Here is a 23,177-nt window from a genome sequence, read left to right as displayed (position 1 = left end):
CACCTAGCTTAGCATTAACAGACCTCTAACTATACATCAATAATTTACTCTTTAAAAGGGCTGTACTTCAAAATGTGTGTTCGTACATTCTGGGTTTGATACCTACACACTAACCTACAGTTAAAATAATGAAATCATGTTTTATTGTGGTCATACTTGTGCTGTCAGTTGGCGGCAGTAAACGAACCACAAAGCTGATTGATAAATGTCAGACGTAATGAAGTACATCCGGGGCGGGCTTTTCAGTTTGATTGACAGGTCATCGGCACAATCGTAACGCTCTTCCGTTGTGCTGGTAGTAACAGAGCGAAAATGGCGTAGGGTGGAGGTTGTGCGGAGACGGAGGGGACGAGAGGAACCTTCTCCTCTCCGGGACGCAGGGAGGGAGAAAAAGAGAGACCTCCTCGGTGGTTTATCGGTTTATTCTTCTCTAAATGTGTCCTCACCCTGCGCGGCCCCGGAACCCGGCGTACGTCCAGTTTGGGAGAGCTGAATGTGTCACCGTAGAAGAAGAAACCCCTCTGGCTTTTGTTTACCGTTGTGAGCTGCAGCAGCTCGAACCCCAGTGGAAATACCTCTGCATCATTCCGGACCAAGGTCAGTGCTCTTCCGTCATAGCCGGACCCGTTCTGGGAATTGGCAATGTATTTAAAAACAAAAAAAGGAAAATTCACTCCTATATTAAATATACATTTTGCTAATCGAATGAAACAATCAGTATCTACAAAAATTAGACAACTATCTCTCTTTGCTGCACGTTAATAGCACTTCAATGTGCCCATATTCCATGTTTTTTAGGCTACAAATTAGAGCTGTTTATTGAGAAATAAGCAGATTTCTAGATGATATTATTAATATAATCTCGTTTTTCAGCTGATCATCAAATTAGCTAAATTGTATAATAATTCAATTACGTGTACATTTTTATTGTAGGATGGCTTTTCCCAGGCAATGCAGTTGTGACACCAGCCGAAGCCCCGATTGGAGGAGCGTCTCCCTTCAAATTAGCACCATCGACGGATCGCTTCCACGACCACCCAGACCTCTGGAGGTAAAGGACGAGGAGTCATTGTGAAGATGAGCTCCTTTGGGCTTTTGGGACACGGGTGCCCTCCTTCCTTCCTGCTGTTGCTGGGACATTGGCCCCGTCTCCTCCACAGCATCCCCCCCCCCCTGTCCCGACCTGTTTCTGCCACACGATCATCAGTCAGGACATCTGCCAAGATCCAGTCTGACCTCCATCTGCACACTCTGACTAAGTCTACATGCAGCGAAAGGCTCAGTTCTCAGTGGGATGGACTGAAAGTCTCCATTAATTTGGGCATTTTCAGTCAGATCTTGGTTAGACTGTAATCCGGCAGCGTGTAAACGTAGTCACTGATGCTTCCTGAATAGTAAAAAAAAAAAAAAGATCCCCACCCGCTCTGTAATTAGATCAAAGCAGTCTGATAATGAACAAACTGCTGGGAAGAGAGTAAAGACACAAGATACTGTAGCAAAGATCAAGGCCTGTGATGAAATTAGACCCATAGGATGTGTTTTTTTTTGGGGGGGGGGGGGGGTTTGCACTACCTCATCGCCATCAGTACAAGTAACTTAATGGTTGTCAAGCGCCACAGCAGTTAAATGTTCTGGATTCATTTAGTTTTAGAGGGTTTTAATAAGTGAGGTTGTTGACCGGCGACGAGGCGGCCGAGCAGCCCAGAAGCACATGATGCGTCCTGTCATTTACTGTAACTACAAGCGTGACGAGGAAGACTCACTCAGGCTGTCCTATGCATCTGTTCTAAAGGAAGGCCACAATGTAGTATTTCTACTCCACGCTCCCTTTTTTTTTGCATTTCAGTGCTCTCCTTTTGTCAAGTCTGCAGGTTTATTCACAAATTGAAGGTAGAGACAGAATTAGAAATATTCCCCTTGTGACTTTATCCTTGATATCACTAAACTTTGGCATTTTACGGTGTTTAAATTAGTCTTTTATTCTGAAAGTCCAGTTTTCTTCCCTAACTGTTTTCTTCATTCTTTCCGCCCCTTGACTTACTTTTATTTAGTCTTTCTCAGTGGATTTGTTCTCTTATTGTTCTTTTCCTCTTTAACACGAGCTCTCATATCAGACACGGATGAACATTATTTAATCGCTGCAGGTAGAGACAGACTTCACCATTTGATTTCTCTCGTTTAGAGCTGGGCGATAATTCAATCTGATTATTTATCGTCTTTCAATGGAATCATTTGGTGTTGTCGTGAAACACAATTACGTCGTCTAAATTGATAATAACAACCACGTAGTGACTCAAATATCTAAGAAAATCTGATTATTTTGCACTACAGTTCTTAATTAGATGAGAAAATAGTCTTTAAAAATCCTCACTATGTGAAATACTCTTCATATATTGTTGTTGAGATATGAAATGACTTATTTCAGGGCACTTTTGCGTCATGACCAGTGAGACAAAGTAACTCACTAAGTCTAATATGTCGTCTCAAACGTGACGCTTGGTCTCTGCCTGCCAGTAAGACGAGAGACACCAGAGCTGGAGCAGCAGCTCCTCTGATTCATGCTTCCCGTGGATTTGTCCTTACTGAGATGAAACCCTGCTCTCATTTCTTCAACTTTTACTTTCCTTCATCTTTATATGAAAAAAAAAGAAAAAATAATGAAAAAAAAGAAATCACATTTACCGGGATTTGTGCAATATTTGATTAACTGTCATGTTGTTGACCAAACTGTATATTGTATAAACAAGTGACAAGTTGTTTGAAAGCAACAAGATCACCAATGTCTTCCATTAAGATATGTATAGACTCATGTGCGTTAGCTTATTTAGCGGGATTGTGGTGCCAGCACGACAGTAGCCATGCATGACCAGTAGTGACGCTTGCTTCATGAAGAATAGTGAAATCCAATTCTAGACTATAAGCTGGAGCTCAAAACTGTGGAAACCATTTCAGTAAATTAGATGTTGGTAGATTTACGTACTCAACCTTTTTGATCAAACCACGTTTAGATACAGCTTCGTTCTACAATCTTAAACTAATGCAAGGTCTCCTTTTTATTCCACGTGTAGGTGGAATAAGGAGCGTAATGAAACATATAAAGGATGACACAATCAGGATATGCAGTTAATAAGTGTTAATTCAAGTTTGTATAGGCGGATCTGCTCAATATGAGTACGTTATTTCTAACAGAACTGCTGTAGGATTCTTATTAGGACAAAAGCTTGAGAGATGTCCTAAATTATATTTATGAACTCTCAAGCACCAAAATAATTCGATAGTAATCATGCGACAGCCAAATAGCTCCCAAAAAATACCAAGTCTCAGCTGTGACATTGATAGAAACCTTTAGAGGAATATTCTATAAGAATGGAGCTCTAATCTTAGATTTGGATATAATTGGTTGGGGTCCGACGTTACGTTCTAGTCTTAGAATTCAGATCTCATCATGACATTGTATTGTACATAATACCTCATAGTTTTGAGATTCAGAGCGAGATATTTTAATCCATAAAATTGTATTTGATTATAGTTTTAGAAGCAATAACCTACAATAATGCATGAGTTTAGTGCCAGGGTGTACGTGTTAAAAGGAGCCTCTCTCTCTCTCTGTTTACGCCTCCGGGCGGTAGCTATCTTTTAGTCACTTTCTTTGGGAGCCGTATAATATTTGGCTTTAGAATACAGTATCGCTTGTGAAGGTCTGGGATACTTCCTGCAGAACAAAGTGTGTGTGAGGACAGCTGTAGCATCGTGTTTTACACACTCACATGTTTCCCTGCCTTGTATTCTTTCAACACCAAAACAATAATGTAAACCGATCGGTACATGAGAGATGCTTTGAATTTAAAATCCTTTGTAGCATTTTTACACCCCCCCCCCCCCCCTCTTCCTTTTAGAAATGTAGACTTTCAGTAACTCTGTGGCTGCAAAGGACTTACTGAATGAACTTGACACTTGTTTGAAAAGCACTTTCTCTCTCTGTACTAACTTGCACTGTCATCACCACCATCCTGTCTTGAATACTGTGTTCTAAAAACCCTTAATGCTCTTTGTGGGGATTTATAATCGCAATTTATAAACAAGTAGCCGTCTAGCAACATGAATATATGGGGTTTAAAAAAAAAGAAACAATATGCATGATTTAGCGGAATAATGAATGATTTGTATTGCATGCAATAATCCAACTTTGTAATGTGAATGAGTAATTAATTATGTTCATATCAGATGTTCTGTGACAAGGTGACAGCCTGGGGACGGTTGTTTGACACAACAGCACGCGTGTTGAAGTAGCTTTGACCACCACTCGTGGTTTTTACAGAGAAGTAACGGAGAGTAGTTTCAAGTTTCTCTCTCTCTGTTGTGTCGAACATGACCGTGGCAGTACAGCCACAGTGCAGCTGAAAAACACTGATCAGCCTTCGTTCCCATGAAGAAAACAACAACTATACAAAAAGCTTAGGTTAAATGATTAACGACTTTGTTGGTGAACTTTTCCACCGAGGAGGTGGACTGTGTAGAAACTATGCACTCCAGAGGGAGGACATGGGCATGCTTATTAAGTGTGAGCCTCTTGTCTGGTTTTGTATGAACAAAAAAAAAAAAAAAAGAATCTGTATCAGAAATTCAGCAATAAAATGCAGCATGGTGCCAGTTGGAGGGCTGCGTGTTGATGTTTACTTACAGTTTGAGTGCTGTTGCGGAATGAATGACATAATGTACATCATCAGCAGTAGAGATGGAAAAAAAGCTCATTACCGCTCTCAGGCTGTACACTGTGGACCTGGAGGACACTGGCCTAGCTTAGCATAAAGACTAGCAGCAGGGCCAAACTGCTAGCCTGGCTATTACAAAGTATAACATCAAAGCTCTTGAATTAACAGATTGTGTGTCGTTTATTAAATCCCCTCAAAAAAAAGATATGGGAAATCAACAATTTGCAACAAAAATACAGAAAAAACAAGAAAAAGTATGTCTAATAGATGCATAAAAACAAGTTAATGAAAGGTGAGACAGTGAAATACAAGTGATACAATAGTTCTTGGGAGTTTAGTTTACGAGACAGTTTTTCATATACTGTATATAGTAGATAGCTTTAATGGCCTAGTGGTTCTGACTACGCTGTAAACACTAGATGCTAATGGCGGCCGATACATTTACGTTAGTTTTAGAGTGTTTAAACTGCACCACAATACATCTGCAGACATCCAAACTAATGAATGAGACCCAAAGAGCATTTATGTGCATCATTGAACATTTTTAATGGAAAACACAAAACACGGAGAAGAAACGACGACAATTTACAACCCAAACTGGTCTACGAGAGGGACAGAGTAGAGGACGCATGGACGAGGTTGTGTGTGCACACTACTTGATGAATTCACTGCTAACACTCCTGTCAGCCAGTCTGCTCTTGATGTGTGATATCTGATCCAACTGTGCTTCAAACTGCTGCCTCACCTGCAACGAAAAAAAGACAAAATAGATTAATTTTTTGTTCTTACATACAGTCTATATAAAAGATATTTGGTTTTGGCCCAAAGCATCCATCATTCCTGCCTGGATTTTTCTGTACACAGTCGTCCTTTGACCCACTACAACATGTAGGAAAACATCTAGAAGTACAAATTCAAAGGGAACTGGATTTAATGAAATGCTGAGTGCCACTTAATCAAGAGGCTTACTCAGAACAGCTGAGGCTGATGGGTAATAGCGTAAGATTACAGCTCATTCTCTTCAAGGGGACAAAATGTGTCTTTTAAAAAGGACTCGTCGTTTACAGGTATTTCATAAAAATGCATAAAAATGTCTGGACCAGACTAAGAAAATGAGCCATCATAGAACAGGTTAGTGCTTATCATACGTGAGGATGAGATTGTTATGAGAGTATTAGATGGAAGTGAAGCACTGCAGTTGTACGTACAGGTATAAACAGTATGAGATGTGGTTGTGTCACCTTATTCATGCTTTCTCTGAGGGGCTTCAGATCAAATGACAGTGAGGATGCCGTCACCATCGAGCTGCGGTTGAGGATGTAACTGCGGAGAGAAAAAAAATGCATTCATACCAACAATATCCATCAAATTAATCAGTCGGTAAAAAAAACACAAATTGGCTGTTTTAATCCCCAACATGAGCTTTAAAAAGAAAAGCCATTCATGGGATGAGCAACACTCATAAAAGCACCTGTTCACTTTAGCCATCTCGACACTGAAGGAGTCGATATGCTCGTGTGCTCACAGAGGCAGCGGAGCTTACCAGCTGATGTTTGCTTTGTGGAGGAGAAACATGGAGCGAACCGAGGCCAGACGCCACGGGGCAGAGTGAATGACTTTTCCCACAGCACAGCGGCAGCCGCGACATTTTAGAGAACTGTAGATGCTGAAAGGAAAACCAGTAGGACACAAGACAGAAACCTTTAACCGTAGAAACAAGTTCTGTAATCACAGTCAACAGCATGGAGAGGTTTTATGTGGGACTAGAATTTAGAGCCTTTCAATATTTTAAACCTAGATCTGATATTCCATTATCGTGTATGGGGGTGTTATGTTATATGCATTACTTTATTGTTTATATGCGTGTCCTTCGAAAGGTTGATGACAACAATGCTCTAAAGATATATATGCTAATTTATTTAAATAACTTTATAGCGAGTAAGGTTAAGGCAGGAAACATAATAGTAAAATAATAGTATTTTTTAAACATTATTGAACTTTCCCCACATGAGTTGGCTACTGACACTGTGTTTTTGAGTATATTTTAGAGCTTGTTTTTCTCACTCACCAACGAGCCATTTCCCCTTTGTGTCCTGACTCCATGGCGTCACTGATGATCACATCGTTGGTCACTCCTGAGGGGATACAAGCAGCAAAGTATTGATTAGTGACGTATTGGGATGAAGCATGTGATCATCAGCGATGTGGGGAGGCTACAGGAGTGCCTGCAGAACACATATTAGAAGTCTTACCAGAAAACGAAGTGGCAGAGATAAAGACAAAACTACATTTCTGCAGAATGCAATGTTTTTGCATCTAAAAAATAAAACAAAATCATAAACAAATGATTTACTACTGACTAACTTTAGACAACTAGGTCAACCTAGTTCATGACAACTGAAGCAAACTTACTTATACACACGATGGAGTCCATACATTTAATCTCCCCACAGATGCCGAGCGAGTCCCCCAGCACAGCGTGACATTGTTGACAGTGGAGAGTCATCCGCTGTTTGTGTTCAGCCATCTTTGCTGCGTGTGTACGTTGGATTATAAGGCTCTCGTCAAATTCCATGTCAATGGAGATTTACAGAGCAAAAAGCTAGCTGGCTCGTTGTCCCGCTTGAGAATTTGAACTCGGCTGCAGAAAGAAGGACGTCTCTTCCTCGTATTTTACCCCCTGAGACGTGCTGCAACGTCAGTGTGCGGATGTAAACACCGCCACCACGTGGAGTAATGTAGAAACTGACGATATACTGGCAAAGACAATCCGTCTTAACAAAATCAAATGATTAAAAAAAAGCACAATAAAAAATTAAAACAATATTTTACTTATCTTAAGCGTCAAAATTCAAGCGAGAACGTCAACGTACCGAGAGAAATGGCTCATATGTTACGTTACGTTGACAATGGGCGGAACGCCAAAGAAAAGGTATCTTCGCTCTGATTGGCTACGAGGTACATCCGGTCACACACAGGAGCCAATCACATGGCTCCCGCTGCTGTGTTTTGAATCGGAGTACTTCTTAACCGTTAGACAACCACAGCTCGCGGTGCGTGACAAAGTAAACGCGTTTATGCTTATTTCTTCCACACAAAACGGAATAAACTGGCACACCGAGATGGATTTGGACTCAATGAAATATGCAGAGTTGAGGAGCCTCGCTAAGGAGCTCGGGCTCAAAGCGAATATGAAGGTAACGTTTACGTAGGTTTACTTATTTAAAATGAATTCAGAAATACGTGCAGGTTATTTTCCAATTGTGCTAAGCTACGCTAACGGTTACTGTAATTATTCTAACTAGCTAACGTTTTCATTTTGCGAAATATACTCAACTAACTAATTAACATTATTCTCTTCAAAAACAGGCCGATAAACTCCTGAAAGCGATCAAGCAACATTATAAACTAGAAACGGACAAGCAGGAGGAAGGACAGGTAACACAATCATGTCCAATGGTTCTGATTCACGGCTAAAATCAATTTCAAATCCTGCTTTTTTAAATGAATACCTATACATGTATTGTTGTGGTGTTTTCCAGGGACCAGAGACCGACGTTACTACCGTTCAGGAAGACGAAAGTGTGACACAAGACGGTGCTCAGGAGAATAAAGACGCATCTGGCAATGAAGACGTTTCCAGCCGCGCTGTGTTTGTGAACACACGCAGAGGCAAAGGAAACGGTACCAAGAGAAAGATCTGTGATACTGCAGCAGTGACTGAGAGTGATGCAGTATCTACAGAGGTAGAGAACATCATAACATACTCACTTTTATATATATCAATATAAATAAAAACAATGTCTGCACGTGTTATTGTGCATGTGTATTCCTCGTTGGCACCATATTCCAAGCTTGGTACTAAGATCCCTATGCAAAGGGTTTCTTTGCTGGAGTGTCAATGCTTTGCATTCAGGATGTTTAAAGACTGAACATCTGTTGTTCCTTTTTAATAAGGGTGACACTGAAGTGGCTGCGTCTAGTCCACCCCGTGGTGTTAAGGGTGCTAAGAAGAGAAGAGTGTCCTCTACCAAGGATTCTGACAAAAGTGAAGCTGAGCCTCCTCAGGAGCCCCCGGCCACAGGCAGTGAGCAGCAGCAGTCTGACATTCAGGATGAAGCACCTGTGCAGAGTGACACAGGTCAGTTGTACAGATGCGTAACTATTAATTTCTTCTGCTTTGAATAGCCTGTTCCTTCTGGAGCCTAATGTGTTGTTCAGATATTATTGGCTTCAACACAAAGATGTGATCAAGTGCTAATCTTTAATTTGACATGCGTAGTGAATCTGTGTCCAGAAAAAGCACCCAAAGTGGCCAGAGCCGGTAAAATCCCTCGTCTCCAAGGACGCCAGCAGAAGAACAAGCTGTTGTTGAATCCTGTCACCCCGAGTAAGTTCTTTGTTGTTTTTGTTGCTCTCTCTCCCAATCTTCTTTCAAACCAATGATTCAGAGGCCACATTACAGTAAGGCAGTGCTTCTCCCACACTAACTAATCAAAATCATTTTTGTAAATTACGTCTCTTTTATAGACTTTAAAAAACTCCACGAGGCACATTTTAACAAGATGGAGTCGATTGACACCTATGTCCAGCGAAAGACCAAGCAGATTGAGACTTCCAGAAGTTCAACTAAAAAACCCAAGGTACTCAAAAGGCTTCAAAACAGTTTGGGTTGATTTAATCCAGAAATATTTAAGTTCTGTTTGTGAACTCTGTGTTTTGGTTTGTTTTTTTAATTTATGTTCCATTTGATCTTTTTTTTAGAGGCTTTCAGCCAAAACTAAACCGCAGCAAGTTGAGGGCAAAACTCAAGTGGTAGGTATCGTCACCAGCTGCAGCATATTTGACCACATCCAGAGTGCAGTGAAGGTGATGGACTGAATTCATGTGTTCTACAGAAGGCGAATCAGAGTCGTGCTTCCATGTTCAGCCCTGTCTCGGCGACCGAGAAACCAGCTGAGGACAGGCGCACGTTGCCCTCGGCCATTAAAGCTCCTCCAAATAAACCTGCACGGAAGGAAGACGCTCCGTTCAGACCGTCGGTCCTTTCCACTCGCAGGATCAATGTTCGGTGAGTCGCTTTCCCTCTCAGCCACTCTCTTATGGACAAACATTCTTACAAGGAACTTTTCAGGATGTGTTGTTTTACAACAGAAACATACCCTGTAATTTAGATTACTTTAGAGATCTATTCTACTGACATGAAATACGTCTCTTTGCTATGTGTTGTTCAATGCGACGCTTTAACAGCCACACGTGTTTGCAGGTTTTCAGAAGCCACTCGTGACAACAAGAACAACGGGTCCTCTGTGAAGACGCCGGCACGCATGTCGCTCCATGTGACCTCCAGCACCCCACAAAGACAGCCCGCTGATGGAGGAAGGACCAGAAATGCCAAGATTTCAACTTTCTCTGCCCCAAAATCTCCAGGTACCTTTGCCTTTTTAATCCGTGGAAATATATCTTAAGTTGCCTAAATATGTGCATAAAGTGTGATTTTTAATTTCCCCACCCGCTTAATTCCAAAGGCGCGTTTGTTTTCATCGGCAACACAAGTACTTCAACAACCCCCGGAACACAGAAGAAGTCAGGCTTTGATCTGAAAGCCAGTCTTTCTCGTGGCCTCACCTACAAGCCTCATTCAGGTACAACGCCACGTATTATCTGTTTCTCTCAAATATAGTTTCAGTAGACGGACAAATCACATATTTTTTTTTTTTTATGTTTCTAGGTAAACTCAAGCCGTTTGGAGACAACCAAGAAAACGCAGCAGCAAACAAGTCACTGATTGCTAATTCTCATCAGAAGAATTACAAACAGCCCAAAGTCCAGACACGGTATGTTTAAACTGAAAGCACACACTGGCTGGTATAGATTAGTCTCCCATTAGAAATGACTCGTATAACATCAGTCTCTTATCTTATTTTAGGGGGGACAGGAGAGCAAAACACACCGAAGACCGGAAGCAGAAGAAAGAGAGTATGCTTGGGGCCAGACGAGGCCTCGTCATGATGTAAAAATATGGTGCTTGTTCGTAGACGTTTTGTACAGCCTGTTTCTCCACTGTAAATATTTTGACTCTTTCATTCCTGCAGTCAGGAAGCTCTCGTTATCTGCTTGTATCTAACCTACCAAACCGTTTCTTAGATTGGACTCATGGTGTAGTGTTAACACCTTACAGCGCTCACTGATGCTTTTTATGTGTTTTTGTAGAGAATCAATATCCCGTTTTGCTGCATTTAAAACTGTAATTGTGTTCTTAGAAGTTGATGCGCTTTGTTTTTACCTTTTTGGAAAGACGGATAAAAAGAGTCCCTCGTCTGCATTCTCCATTTTTAAGTTGAAATTTATTTTGTGTTTTAGTCTTGATGATTTAAGGAAATCTGTTCCACAAAAAAATTGTAAAAGTCACAAGATGTATTTTTTATTGTTAATGGTTGTGGTTGTTTAACATCTGTTGGAGGAAAATGTTTCGCATACAGGTCTGGGAACAAGAGAAACAACTTTTTAATTTTTTTAAAGCAGCAAGATGTTCTCAGTTAATGTCTTGTAATAAAATATAATTTTATAACCGGTAACTTCCTCTGGGCTTTTACTTCTGCAGGTGGCACACAGTCACTAAAGTAGCCCAGTCCATGTGCTAGAATCCAAATATACAGTGTTACCAGGAATGATGGATGGGATGTAACTGATTGTCCCCAAGAAGGTGGTGGACTTGTTTATTGGAAGTTTCAGTATAACCTGGCCATTATTGAATAACAGTTCATCTACCGTTGCTCTCAAACTTCAGGATTTCTCTTGTACACCTCGTAGGCAAACTCCTCCGTGTGAGCATAATCTTTACAGACTCCAACATAATCAATCTCCAGCTGGAACGGACCGTCTGCTTTATCCCCCAAAGTAAATCCAATGGTGTTAACCTGCAAATACAAAAAGATGTGGTGAATATAAAACTAATTGGCACATAAGGTGAGGAAAATGTATTGGAATGATAGTCAAAGGTTAAGAGATATATTCAGGCAATTGTTACTTTGCCTCTGTATTTAATGCCATGTTAGTTTGACTTTAAGTCTACCTTGTCCAGCCAGAGAGGATGCTGGTCGTCTTGTATCCTCCCACGATTTGTAAGGAAGAACTTAGAGAAAGGTATCTGTAGATGAGTAACACACTAGTGTTAGGACTGCTTACATTTCATAATGGACAAAAGAAAAAACATCAAACAGCTTTTCCTAAAAGCAAAATTGTGGCAACACCAGCTCCAAATTCTGTGCCGTTTCTTCTGGTACATCAACATTTATCATATGGCCCTTCTCACTAGAACCGTCACAGAGGGTTTTATTTAGCTTTTGCGTACCTTTACATCTTGCCAGTAGGGGCCTCCTCTGGTGTACAGGAAATAATTGTATATGTCATCTTTCTGGTGCGAGAAGTATGTTTCTGTGGCAATGTTGATCATCCACGGACGGCCGTCCCCGCGTACTCTCAAATGGAGGGTGTTGAAACTGGTCAAATCGTAGTGCTTTTTTCTATCGAAGGAAACCTAGGAGAGACAAAACGTTCTGGGGTTCACTGCAGGTCCAGAGCAGCTGTATCAGCCAAATAACTCCCACTTCCAGACCTTGGGTGTGGGCAGGTTTTCCTTGTAATACAAAAGCCCAAAAATGATCAATATAGGATGAGGAGGAGGAACTTGTCAGTATTGGGAATTAATAATGATGGCAGTTGGTGAACAGATTTCTGGCTCCCTGCCAAAGTGGCTAGATCTAGGTGCATGCGACATAAAAGCTCCACAATTATCAATAAATGTCTAAATATCTGTTTACTTGGAGAAAATTTCCAATTAATATAAACATATTGTGATCCATAATGGTTGGGAAATACTTACGCCTATATTTATGTATTTATTGGACTAAAGTAGGCATATCTAAATATATTGAGTTATGAAATCAGCCCCTGACAAGAGAGACATTTCCAGAGAACATAAAGAGAACATGAGTGTCCTCAATGGTGCAGGATTCTATTACAGTAACTCCCCAACCTCATTAGAAGTGAGTGTATGAATTCTAAACCTTCTGGAAGAAAAAAACAGCAAGGCACTAACCAGGGATTGCTTTGAGCGCATGGTGCAGTAGCCACTGTAGCGCGTTTCTCCATCCTTTGGAGGAGTAGAGCTCAGAGTCCCGTGCAGAAAACAGGTATTCATGTTTTTGCCGAGCTTCAAGAAAGCTTCACTTTGGCCTCCTATCTCACGATCTGAGGACACTGTCCACTGGTCCAGGCTCTCTGGGCCTCTGAACTCCCATATCACTTGGTTCTGCTCCAACATGTGCTCAAGGAGGGGTTTGCCCTGTGGACCAACCCAGCGTTCAGAGAACTCCTTCTTCAGCAATGTGAAATGCTTCTTTATCCCCTCAAAACCCTTTGAGAAGCCAAAGTTAATCGGCTGCCCAGGGAACTTGTCCTCTTTGGGCTGGCCGGGGCGTCTGTACTCGCCCTGACTCACGGCTCTTCTGGGCGCAGTGGGAGGAGTGATGGAGGGGAGCAGCAGCTGGTGGTGGTGGTGCTGGATGGAGCTCAGCAGCCTCACTGAGGGGAGACGTGTGATCTTTGCCAGAGACATTTCAGCAGTGATATGGACGGTTCACTGCTGGGATACATCACACAGAAAAACAGTGTCATTACACCTGAGTTTCAAAGTGGTTATGGATTATCAAGATTAAGTATCTGGAAATTACAAAATAATAACATGTAATCAATCATGATTGTAACTAATACATTGTACTTTACAGTGCAAACCAGTCTAAAAATATCTGTATTTACTGAAACACTTTAAATCTTTTGCAGTTGTTTTTACTTTGTTAAATTCACATACAAGTATAAATAAATACAAAGCATTTGCTGGTCTGAGCTTCACACATGGCAACGAGTTTGAGTTAAGATTTAGCTTCTCTTCCTTTTATTTCACTATATAGTAACTAATTGAGAAGAATATAACAGTTTTTGGATTCTTCATAATGTTGAAACCTCTAGTTAGTACATGAAGGAGTGATAGTCGTTAACGTTAAGACCACATTTTGAGAGCATTTAAAAACATAGCTAATGTTGCAATGAATACGGTCTACATAAACGTCACTCTGAAGAACAACAATGGGATACATGTTTAGTATAATCAGTTTCTACTTACTGTGATCATGCTGTACCATAAGGGTGACGGATGGATGGATATTTCCCCGATTTCGGTTCTTGAATTATTCTGACAAAACCATTAAGTTATCTCTTTAAAACAATGTTATGGATTGAAATCATTTATAGACTGGTCGTGTGCTGGTTTAATTTACAAATACAAGAACTCCACTCACGGAACTACACATTTAAGCTTCAACAGTAAAAGGTTGATTTATCGTGGACCTTGAAGATAGCAGTTGTGCACCTAAGATGTATGTCCTGACTGACACACTCACTATCAGTATGTAGTTCCATTCTTAGCTAACCGTCAATGTCCTGATATTCTTTATATAAACTCTTTCAATAAAGTAATATGATAAGTGTGCAAGCATACTAATTATTTTGTATTTCTCTGGAAGAGCCATAAACCCCAATTGTAACTATGATATAAGTGCGAGCGCGCATGCTCAGTACTGCCTTTGTGTGACTGACTGCAGAGCCAACTAGCTCGAGACTAGCAAGCAAACGGCTAGCCTCAAACATTTAGACGCCAAAGAGGTAGCTAGCAGGTTAGCTAGTGCAGCTAATCATGGTGAATGTAAAGAAGCGGAAAGGTCGAGTCGTCATTGACTCTGACTCCGAGGACAGTGCTAGCGACGATAATTTAGATCAGGTAGGTGCGCGTTTTTTCCCCAGCTTTTGTTACAACAGTTCGCTAATTGGCTAAGTTGTGAGCACTTTGAGGCAAAGCTAACGTGTGCTAACGGACTGTGGTTTGCCTCGCTTGAACAAGCTGAGATTTGGGCCTGTGTTTATTTACACTCCTCGCTTCCTTTCTTTCTCAGTAAACACCCCTTCCCAATGACAAATAAAAGTGTCTCTCCAAGGTATGCAGGACGGAGGAAAGTGTGCGGTTGTTGATAAAAAAAGCAGTGTCTTTGCATTAGCCTGCTAAGTTCTGCTAACGTTAAATGTTACACTCCGAGAGATGCCCTAAACGCAAGCGATCATCATCAACCACTAAAATGCCGCGCCATGGGGCCTTTCACTGATAATCTGCTTGACAACTGCCCGTGCAACGTTTGGGGGGGATTTGTTTGTTAGCGTTCAGATTGTGAACGAGAGCGGTAACGTTTGCACACACACACTGAAGTCGTAAGTGGAGATGGAGTCGCGCTTGAATTAGCGAGAAGAAGAACCCAGGAACCTTATCTGCCTAATGACGTCATGGGCGCAGAGCTTGTAGGTCTATTTCGGTGTTGTTGTCAAACAAGCTCTTAGCTGAGCGGCAGGAAGGAGCTCCCTCCAGTCTAACGTGTCCGTCTGAGGAGCTGTAATACACAACTGTGATCACCATTAAACCCCACATGTGCATTATACCTGACAGTACACTACCAAAGAGTTCAGCTCAGGGGCACAGGCAGTGTTAAACAGAAAGAGTTGGGAGAAGTTCAGTAAGCCATGTTTCCCGTGGTTGCCCAAATTCACCAGTAGGATTTTATTTGTGTGTGTATATATGGGCTGGTTAATGGTCTACAATTGTGTTGTGAGATTACCTTGATGAAGACGGCTAATGCAGAGCAAATGTTTGCAGTATTTAATACAATGTCTCTCCCAGTATTGATTCTGATACTTAGACTTTGCCGATACAAAGAACTGATACGGGACGAGCTGCTTTTAAGACTGCTAACTTCTATGCCTGGAAGTAATTTGAGTATTTTATGTAATGTTTCATGAGGCCAAGGGTGTATTTGCAGCTATAAACAGAGCGTTTCTGCTATCAGCCCGCTGTGACTGTATTCTATAATGACTTCGACATGTGAATCGGTCCGCTGGATCAGTGCATCCCTACTTTGGGACCACCTCAACAGACTGCAGCGTTTCCACAATCGTACAGCAGAGAAGGAATTCAGCTATTAGCACATACACTTTTGTTATTTAGCTTAACATTCTTGCTTCGGTGTAGGATCTGTCTGAGGGATGAATTCATATATTCATTCTTATTTGCTCACATGTTGTTGTTTTTTACCAGAGGTTTGTCCCTCTATATACGTATTAGAAAGTAGACTCGTCAGTCCTTAAATATAACCACGGGCCGTGTGCGTCTAACCTCTGCATGTGGCTTGAAAAGTTGGATCCCAATGCACCCTCCATGCGGTTTGGGTTTATTTTCACCTGTATTTAAGATGTTCACTCAGGATTGGAGTATGAGCAGGGCTTTACTCGCAGGAGGCATTTTCCTCCTTTTTCCACGGGTGATTATGATTTTTACTGGGTGCTCTTTCTGAACCACATCGCTGCATTCTCATTTTCAGGAGCTCCTATCTTTGGCAAAGAGGAAGAGGGTTGATTCTGGTGATCAAGAAGAGCCGGTCAGCAAACCTGCAGCTTCTACAGACTCCGAGACATCCGATAGTGACGATGAGGTACGGCGGTCGTCGTAGTCACTTCTCTGTTTGGGACAGAACACCTTGTTGGACGGCTACAGCTATTGGATCAATCAAAACTGAATTTTTCACCCCTTTGTCTAGTGGACTGTGGGTGGCACCAAAGGCAAGAAGAAGGTTAAACCAGGGAAAGGGTCTGAGAAGAAGAATGCGACAAAGAAGAAGGTTAATAAAGCAACGGCGTCTGGCAGCTCAAATGGAGACAGCTCAGCTGAGAGCTCTGCACCAGAGGAGGGTACGTCTTCAGCCTTTAATGGGGGGAAAACTCTGCTCGAGAAGCAGACTCACTTTATTTTGTAAAACCACAAAGGTTTCACCATGTATGATAAGAGTCGAGGAACTCGCTGTCAACAAATTGACACGCACGTCCTCGGGTTAATGGCGTCTTACATAAAGTGCAAAGCAGAGTGGCGAGACATATTCTGAACTTTAGATTACACACATCACCAGGGTGCCATGTCCACGGGTATCAGGTGGCCTGGATTAGGTGACTCATTCACTCATCCCTTTTATCCGAGCTGGCGCGCAATGTAATGTCTAAGCTGTCAATTGTATATTTGTTTACATTGTCATGCTATATACTGGTACATATAATGTATAAATGCAACATGTTTATGGAAAACCTGGAAAAGTCTTTGAGAAATAGTTCTGGAAACCTGGTCAAAATCCAGAGCAAATATCCAAGATGATTTAAGATATAAATGACAAGAAAATATCACTTTAATTGCTTCCATTCAATTTAATAAAACAACTTAGTATGCACTTTTTAAAATGCATGTCTCACTGCTAAGAGTTGTACACAAAGTCTTTGGTGTGCGAGGAGCAGATTGGGTTAAAATACATCCGTAGAATTCGGTCTGCACTCTGGATAGGAACTGAACTCCGCTGATTGATTTGTGTTTGTGCCGATGAATCGCTCTTTATCAGGCGAGGTGTCTGATTCCGAGAGCAACAGCTCGTCCTCCAGCTCCGACTCGGACTCCTCTGAGGACGAGGTGTTCCGGGACGGTTACGACGACGACTTGATGGGAGACGCGGAGGACAGAGCTCGCCTGGAGCAGATGACAGAGAAAGAGAGAGAGCAAGAGCTGTTCAACAGAATCGAGAAGAGAGAGGTGCTAAAGAGACGGTGAGTGGGAAAGAATATTACATTTATCTGAAAACAGCATTGGTTCTGCTTTTACTCAAACGTTCCTAAAGATTAAGGCAGAGTCTGGCACATTAACATTGATCGCATTATTGAAGACGTTGTTTGTTTTTGACAGTTTTGAAATCAAGAAAAAGCTAAAGACGGCAAAGAAGAAGGAGAAAGAGGAGAAGAAAAAGAAGCAGGAGGAAGAGCAAGAAAAGAGGAAGCTATCTCAGATTCCAGACACACAAGTGGTGAGTCCAGTTTCAGACATTTCTAACAATATTAGACAGATATTGTGTGACAAAAATGTGTTTTACTGTGCTCCACCTCTAAGAATCATGCACAACAAAGGTGTTTGGATATCAAAATAGATTTTTTATAGATTCTGTTTTGTGTTGATTTTATTGTTCTTTAAATAAGGTTAAGCTAATGCAGTGGTGGTGTTACACCTTTTCTTTATCCTAAGTGTGTCCGATTGTAATATCCTCCCGTCTCTAGGTTATGTCGCACAACAAGGAGAGGCGATCCAAACGCGACGAAAAACTTGACAAAAAGTCTCAGGCCATGGAAGAGCTCAAAGCGGAGCGCGAGAAGAAGAAAAACAAAACCGGTTGGTGTGAGTTTTACTTCCTTGTGATTCTTGTGACAGTCGATATCAAAAGATGACATTTCATCTCTTTGGTGAGCAGCGGAACTGTTGGCCAAACGCCAGCCCCTGAAGACCAGCGAGGTTTACTCTGACGATGAGGAGGAGGAGGAGGAAGACGATGACAAGTCATCGGTCAAAAGTGACCGGAGTTCCCGTTCATCGTCTTACGATGACGACGAGTGAGTTTTCTTCTGCTCTTATTGACAATAACACTTTTCTCTGGATTTCCAAGTAACGTCTTGACTGTGTTCCGCTAACAGTAAAGAAGAAACTCCACCGAAGTCACAGCCCGTTTCACTACCCGATGAGCTCAACAGGGTCCGCCTGTCCCGACACAAGCTGGAGCGCTGGTGCCACATGCCCTTCTTTGCTAAGACCGTGACCGGCTGCTTTGTGAGGATAGGGATCGGGAACAGCAGCAGCAAACCAGTTTATAGGGTGAGCCTGAACGTTTCTAGTACGGTGTTCAACACCACACGATGTGCTCTTTTAGAATGGTGATAGTGACGAGCCGCGACGCTTCAGAAATGGATTAAATGAAGTCTGATGAGTGAAGTTTGATTTAATTTGAGTCCTCCCTTGTTGTTGAAAGGTTGCTGAAATTGTGGACGTGGTAGAGACGGCGAAGGTTTACCAACTTGGAACAACGCGAACAAATAAGGGATTACAGTTAAGGTGGGTAGAGTTTACACATATTAAAGTAGGTCATCAAGAATCTTTTCCATCGTCCCTGCTTACCAAAAACGTGGCCTTTTTTGTTGTCCGTCTTCTTCAGGCATGGCGGTGACACGCGGGTGTTCAGGCTCGAGTTTGTATCAAATCAGGAGTTCATGGAAAACGAGTTCATGAAGTGGAAAGAGGCGGTAAGTGTGTTTTTGAAAAAGCAAAAATATGAGAAGTTGCATCAGTTTTAAGACGGATCTTGAATTTCTTCAAGAGGCACACGATGAGTCGTCTGCTCAGCCTGTGAAGAAGGATTTCAAGTTTGGGGTTTTTGATTTTAGTTTTGTTTTCCAGATGATTGTTGCCGGAATGCAAGTACCGACTCTCGACGAGATCACCAAAAAGGAGCAGTCCATCAAAGAAGCTCTGAACCACAAGTTCAATGACAAAGACATAGAGGATGTAAGTCTTCTTCTCCGGATGGTAATGGCTTTTCTCTGGTCTCGTGCATTATGCAGTGGAACTAAAGTATGTTTTGTCTTTCCTCGCTGCAGATTGTAAAAGAGAAGGACAGATTCCGAAAAGCACCACCGAATTATGCCATGAAGAAAACGCAGTTACTCAAAGACAAGGTAAAGGAAAGATGGCTGAAAGCAACTGTCAAAGATTTGTCCGAGAATCCGTAGTGACCCTAACTCTTATCTATCAGACTCGCTCGTACTCATTTTTACCCTCATTTTGATTTGAAGGCCATGGCAGAAGAGATTGGAGATGGTGACAAAGTGAAAGCGATCCAGGATGAGCTGAAGGAGCTCGAGGAAAGGGCCGAGGCCCTGGACAGACAAAGGACCAAGAGCATCTCTGCCATCAGGTACACAAGCCACAGTTATAACTGTTGTTGTATCTCTTTTTAATAAAACAGAGGCTTCCTGGCTTCAGACACATGGTTGTAAACTATTATAGAAAATGTTTTTATAGCTGCAAAAGCTGACCTGAAATATTTCTTCCTGGGAAGGAAATAATGGAAATTACAACTTTCATTTAAAATGAGGTCCCCAACATCAACATTCAAACCATACAGTGCGTGGTTATTATTTATGTCGTGTTTCTATACACGGTTCGTAACATTATGGAGCTGATTGTGTTTTAACACAGAATTGATTTTATTCTATTTATCATGCAGCTACATCAATCAGAGGAACAGAAGCTGGAACATCGTTGAATCTGAGAAAGCTCTTGTGGTAAGTGTCCTTCATCTATATGCTGCTTTGACTGTGATGCGTTCTGATATTCAGGCTGGGATGGTGAAAGATGTTCAGGAATTGATAAAGGGAAAACTGTACTTTAAATTACAAAAATGTGAAGTGCATGAAAATGTATTTGTTCCTGTTGACATCCTGTACAACAATGTTACTGAAGGATTGGAGGGGACGGTTCCTTTCTTATTTACGACCCACCAAGATCTGGAAACATTACTCAGATGTTTTTCTAATGTGACAGAGTTCAGTCGTGCTGCTGTTAACTTAAGCCCACTGACAGCAGTGTGTGTGGGGAGACAGGGGTCCTGTGTGTCCCATGCTGTAGTAACATAAAGCCCCCAAATGTCCCAATAACATTGTGTCGATTTGACTGCAGTTGTTATCATTACAGATCAGTCAGTGTTACAGCTGCTGTTAAGATAACCTCATTTGTATTTACTTCTTTATTTTCTCACAGGCTGAAGGACAAAAAAATGCCAAAAACCAACAAATGGACCCTTTCACACGAAGACAGTGCAAACCCACCATGGTGTCTAATGTAAGATTCCTATGATTACTTCATGCAACATGTCCACTATGTACAAACTCAAACACACTGCTGAATCTACTTTTGTTCATCTCTTCACCTGCTCGTTTCGGTTCTGCAGGCCAGAGACCCTTCAGTCCACGCAGCTATTCTTGCCCACCTGAACCAGAAGTACGGCTCTGGGTCGGCCGAGGACGCTACTGGTGATGACCTAAACCAACTGGTAAGCAGGACAAGCAGTAAGAGACGCTCCCAGTGCGTTCACATAGAAGATGCTTGTGTCCAGATTGTTGTTTTGACGGGAAGCTGCGTGCTTGTTGCACCAGTTCTGTGCTGATGCTCCAGCTGTGGGGCGTTTCGTTTTTTTGTCCCGATTTTGAGTCTTTTGTTGATTGCAGGAAGATAATGTTTTATTCAAAGTATCTAAATGTCGAATCTTTCCTCTGTTTGTTACATTACAGGGTCAAGTAAACTCAAAAGACAAAGATGGCCCCAAGCCCAACACTGACCTCTCAGAGGACTTGTTTAAAGTTCATGATTTTGACGTTAAGATTGACCTACAGGTTCCCAATGCAGGTGAGATTATCTTTTACCAATGCTTTTTTAAATGTTTTCCTTGCTCAGCTTGCATGTATATTTTACCAGGGCTGGTAAATATAGAGAATATCACAATATTTTTGACCGTACACCTTGATATTGTGACGATACTGTAGGGTTGACTATTGGTGCTTTCACAAAATATTCACACAATGAGATGTTTGATAAATAATCATCAGTAATGTGGATACATTGACTAAGTGGGTAAAGGCAAATTAAAAAAAACACAGCTTGAACAGTCTGGTAAGTTTAGAAAATTGCATCATTTTACTGTAATGCATCCTTTAAAACCAGGAAAAGAACTTATGCAATGTTGCAATATTGAAAATCGAAGCCGATATCTAGCCTCGCATCATGACATCGATATATTGCCCGGCCCGATACTTTACTTGGCTGCAGCACAAAGTTGGTTGTGGTTTTTTAACCACAGCACTCTAGAAACGAGATGTATTAATTTCACCTTTGTGCTCTGCAGAAGCGAAGTCTTTGTCCGTGAGCTCCAACGCGCTGCCCGTGAAGGACGGAGCTCCTCGCAGGTCCCTCAACCTGGAAGACTACAAGAAGAGGAGGGGCCTGATCTGATGTGGTAGTCCCGTCATTCAATGACCACATTGCATGTGTAATTGACTGTGCAAGAGGGGGAGAGAGAGAGAGAGAGAGAGAGAGAGAGAGAGAGAGAGAGTGTGTGTGTGTGTGTGTGTGTGTGTGTGTGTGTGTGTTTCTGTGTGTGTGTTTGTGTATGTGTGTGTGGTTGAGAGAGTGTGTGAGTGACTCCCAGAGGACGTATGTTTGAATGTTGATACAGACTGTTTATCTGAACACAGAGGAAAATACTGATTTTCTCAAAGGATCTCTCGGAGGAAACTTGTCCAGATATTTGTTGTTTTGTTATTTTTGCATTATCGCACACAAACTTGTATATTGAGTTGTGTTTTTTGTATGTATTTAACTTCTTCCCCCTTTTTTTTGGGAATCTTCTGGCACCCACTCCATTTTTTTTTTTTTTTTCCTGAAAGGACAAAGCGCTTGTGGATCATTACCTTGAACAAGGACACTATGTTAGAAGACTTAGATTGTTGAGGTATTTTGAAATGACTGGACTGGATATCTAATGGAGCTGACCTGCTTGACCTCAACAATACATTTACTGTCCAAAATCTTTTCCCCGCTATATGTGTGATCATCTGCTCTGCCCCTTCCATCCTGATTTTTTTAACATCCTTGTGAGTTTTTGTTTTTGTTTTGCGGAGTGTAGATGATCACGATCTCCGTGTCTCTGGCCCTCCATCACAAATGTGAAAAGTTCTGGACATTTATCACTTTTTAAGTCTTTGAAACGACTCAATTTCAGAGGAACCCTTTTCTATGACTGGTTATAAAAGTGTTGCTTCTTTTCTGTTATCTCTTTGTTGGTTGTTCATTGGATAACTCTTCCTGCCCTAAACTCCCAGAGCAGATTCTGTGTGTTATCGATTGTGTCCATAGTCAGTTCCTGTATTGATGTGGCATGCCATGTAAATATGCATTTTGGAGTGAGTGCGGAAAAAAATAAAGAGGCACTGTTTCATAACGTCTGTGTCAGTTTGTATTTTTTTTCCAATCTAAAGGTGAGACACCACGAGCCACCAGCTGAGGTTATTATTTAATCAGATTTAATTAACCAGACTGAAATGACCTAATTTCATGCAATTAAGTACCTTGAGTTTAAATTGTTTACCTAAACAGAGTTAACCTAGCATCCTTTATTACACTACAAATGTTGCTTCTCACAAGCATCAGATATCAGATGTGTGGAGACGTTTATATTATCAGTGAAGAAAAGAACGCTCTCTGTCCTTTGTCTGTCTTATTGTGAAATTTCCACTGAAAACGATGTGGCTTGAACTTTTTAAAGGGGCGACTTCATTCCTATTCAATTTTAAGTATATATATTTTTTTTACTTCTGCCATAGAAGTAGATAAAGAATATTATTACACAAAGTCTCATTCAGTTCACTTCATTTAATGGCTCTTGATAGAATAGTTTG

General features: G+C 41.5%; 4 protein-coding genes and 1 long non-coding RNA gene across 6 annotated transcripts; 3 read left to right on the top strand and 2 right to left on the bottom strand.

The window, feature by feature from the left end:
* The first annotated feature begins 315 nt into the window (after positions 1-315).
* Positions 316-4,609, top strand: LOC306707427. The gene is made up of 2 exons (XR_013767421.1): positions 316-597; positions 934-4,609. It is a non-coding gene; the product is annotated as an uncharacterized lncRNA (long non-coding RNA).
* Positions 4,610-4,925: 316 nt separating this feature from the next.
* On the bottom strand, positions 4,926-7,613 carry oip5 (opa interacting protein 5). Its single transcript, XM_079175276.1, has 5 exons — positions 7,125-7,613; positions 6,781-6,847; positions 6,256-6,378; positions 5,954-6,035; positions 4,926-5,457 (listed from the first exon to the last, which is right to left on the bottom strand). The coding sequence occupies exons 1-5, from the start codon at positions 7,285-7,287 to the stop codon at positions 5,365-5,367; spliced, it is 528 nt and encodes a 175-aa protein (XP_079031402.1). The 5' UTR covers positions 7,288-7,613; the 3' UTR covers positions 4,926-5,364.
* Positions 7,614-7,731: 118 nt separating this feature from the next.
* On the top strand, positions 7,732-11,477 carry nusap1 (nucleolar and spindle associated protein 1). 2 transcript variants are annotated; one of them, XM_079175273.1, is made up of 12 exons: positions 7,732-7,909; positions 8,082-8,150; positions 8,255-8,458; positions 8,670-8,853; positions 9,010-9,102; positions 9,243-9,355; positions 9,477-9,527; positions 9,611-9,783; positions 9,979-10,142; positions 10,241-10,357; positions 10,444-10,549; positions 10,642-11,477. In XM_079175273.1, exons 1-12 carry the CDS (start codon positions 7,790-7,792, stop codon positions 10,727-10,729), a joined length of 1,482 nt encoding a protein of 493 aa, XP_079031399.1. In that variant the 5' UTR covers positions 7,732-7,789; the 3' UTR covers positions 10,730-11,477. The 2 variants fall into 2 exon arrangements, with proteins under 2 accessions (XP_079031399.1, XP_079031398.1); XM_079175272.1 differs by having other exon boundaries at positions 8,995-9,102.
* Positions 11,478-11,483: 6 nt separating this feature from the next.
* ndufaf1 (NADH:ubiquinone oxidoreductase complex assembly factor 1) lies at positions 11,484-14,105 on the bottom strand. The gene is made up of 5 exons (XM_079175275.1): positions 13,897-14,105; positions 12,814-13,359; positions 12,067-12,252; positions 11,788-11,862; positions 11,484-11,632 (listed from the first exon to the last, which is right to left on the bottom strand). Exons 2-5 carry the CDS (start codon positions 13,330-13,332, stop codon positions 11,492-11,494), a joined length of 921 nt encoding a protein of 306 aa, XP_079031401.1. The 5' UTR covers positions 13,333-13,359; positions 13,897-14,105; the 3' UTR covers positions 11,484-11,491.
* Positions 14,106-14,413: 308 nt separating this feature from the next.
* Positions 14,414-22,703, top strand: rtf1 (RTF1 homolog, Paf1/RNA polymerase II complex component). The gene is made up of 18 exons (XM_079175139.1): positions 14,414-14,550; positions 16,193-16,303; positions 16,409-16,559; positions 17,252-17,453; positions 17,590-17,707; positions 17,955-18,066; positions 18,146-18,284; positions 18,366-18,543; positions 18,698-18,780; positions 18,881-18,968; positions 19,123-19,230; positions 19,323-19,400; positions 19,518-19,639; positions 19,952-20,009; positions 20,485-20,565; positions 20,675-20,776; positions 21,015-21,129; positions 21,626-22,703. Exons 1-18 carry the CDS (start codon positions 14,467-14,469, stop codon positions 21,730-21,732), a joined length of 2,037 nt encoding a protein of 678 aa, XP_079031265.1. The 5' UTR covers positions 14,414-14,466; the 3' UTR covers positions 21,733-22,703.
* Positions 22,704-23,177: the final 474 nt, after the last annotated feature.

The sequence above is a fragment of the Pholis gunnellus genome (genome assembly GCF_910591455.1).
Source record: "Pholis gunnellus genome assembly, chromosome: 15".
Lineage (NCBI taxonomy): Eukaryota > Metazoa > Chordata > Actinopteri > Perciformes > Pholidae > Pholis > Pholis gunnellus.
The sequence above is the reverse complement of the archived record's forward strand: the minus strand, read 5'-3'. Positions and strand labels throughout refer to the sequence as shown.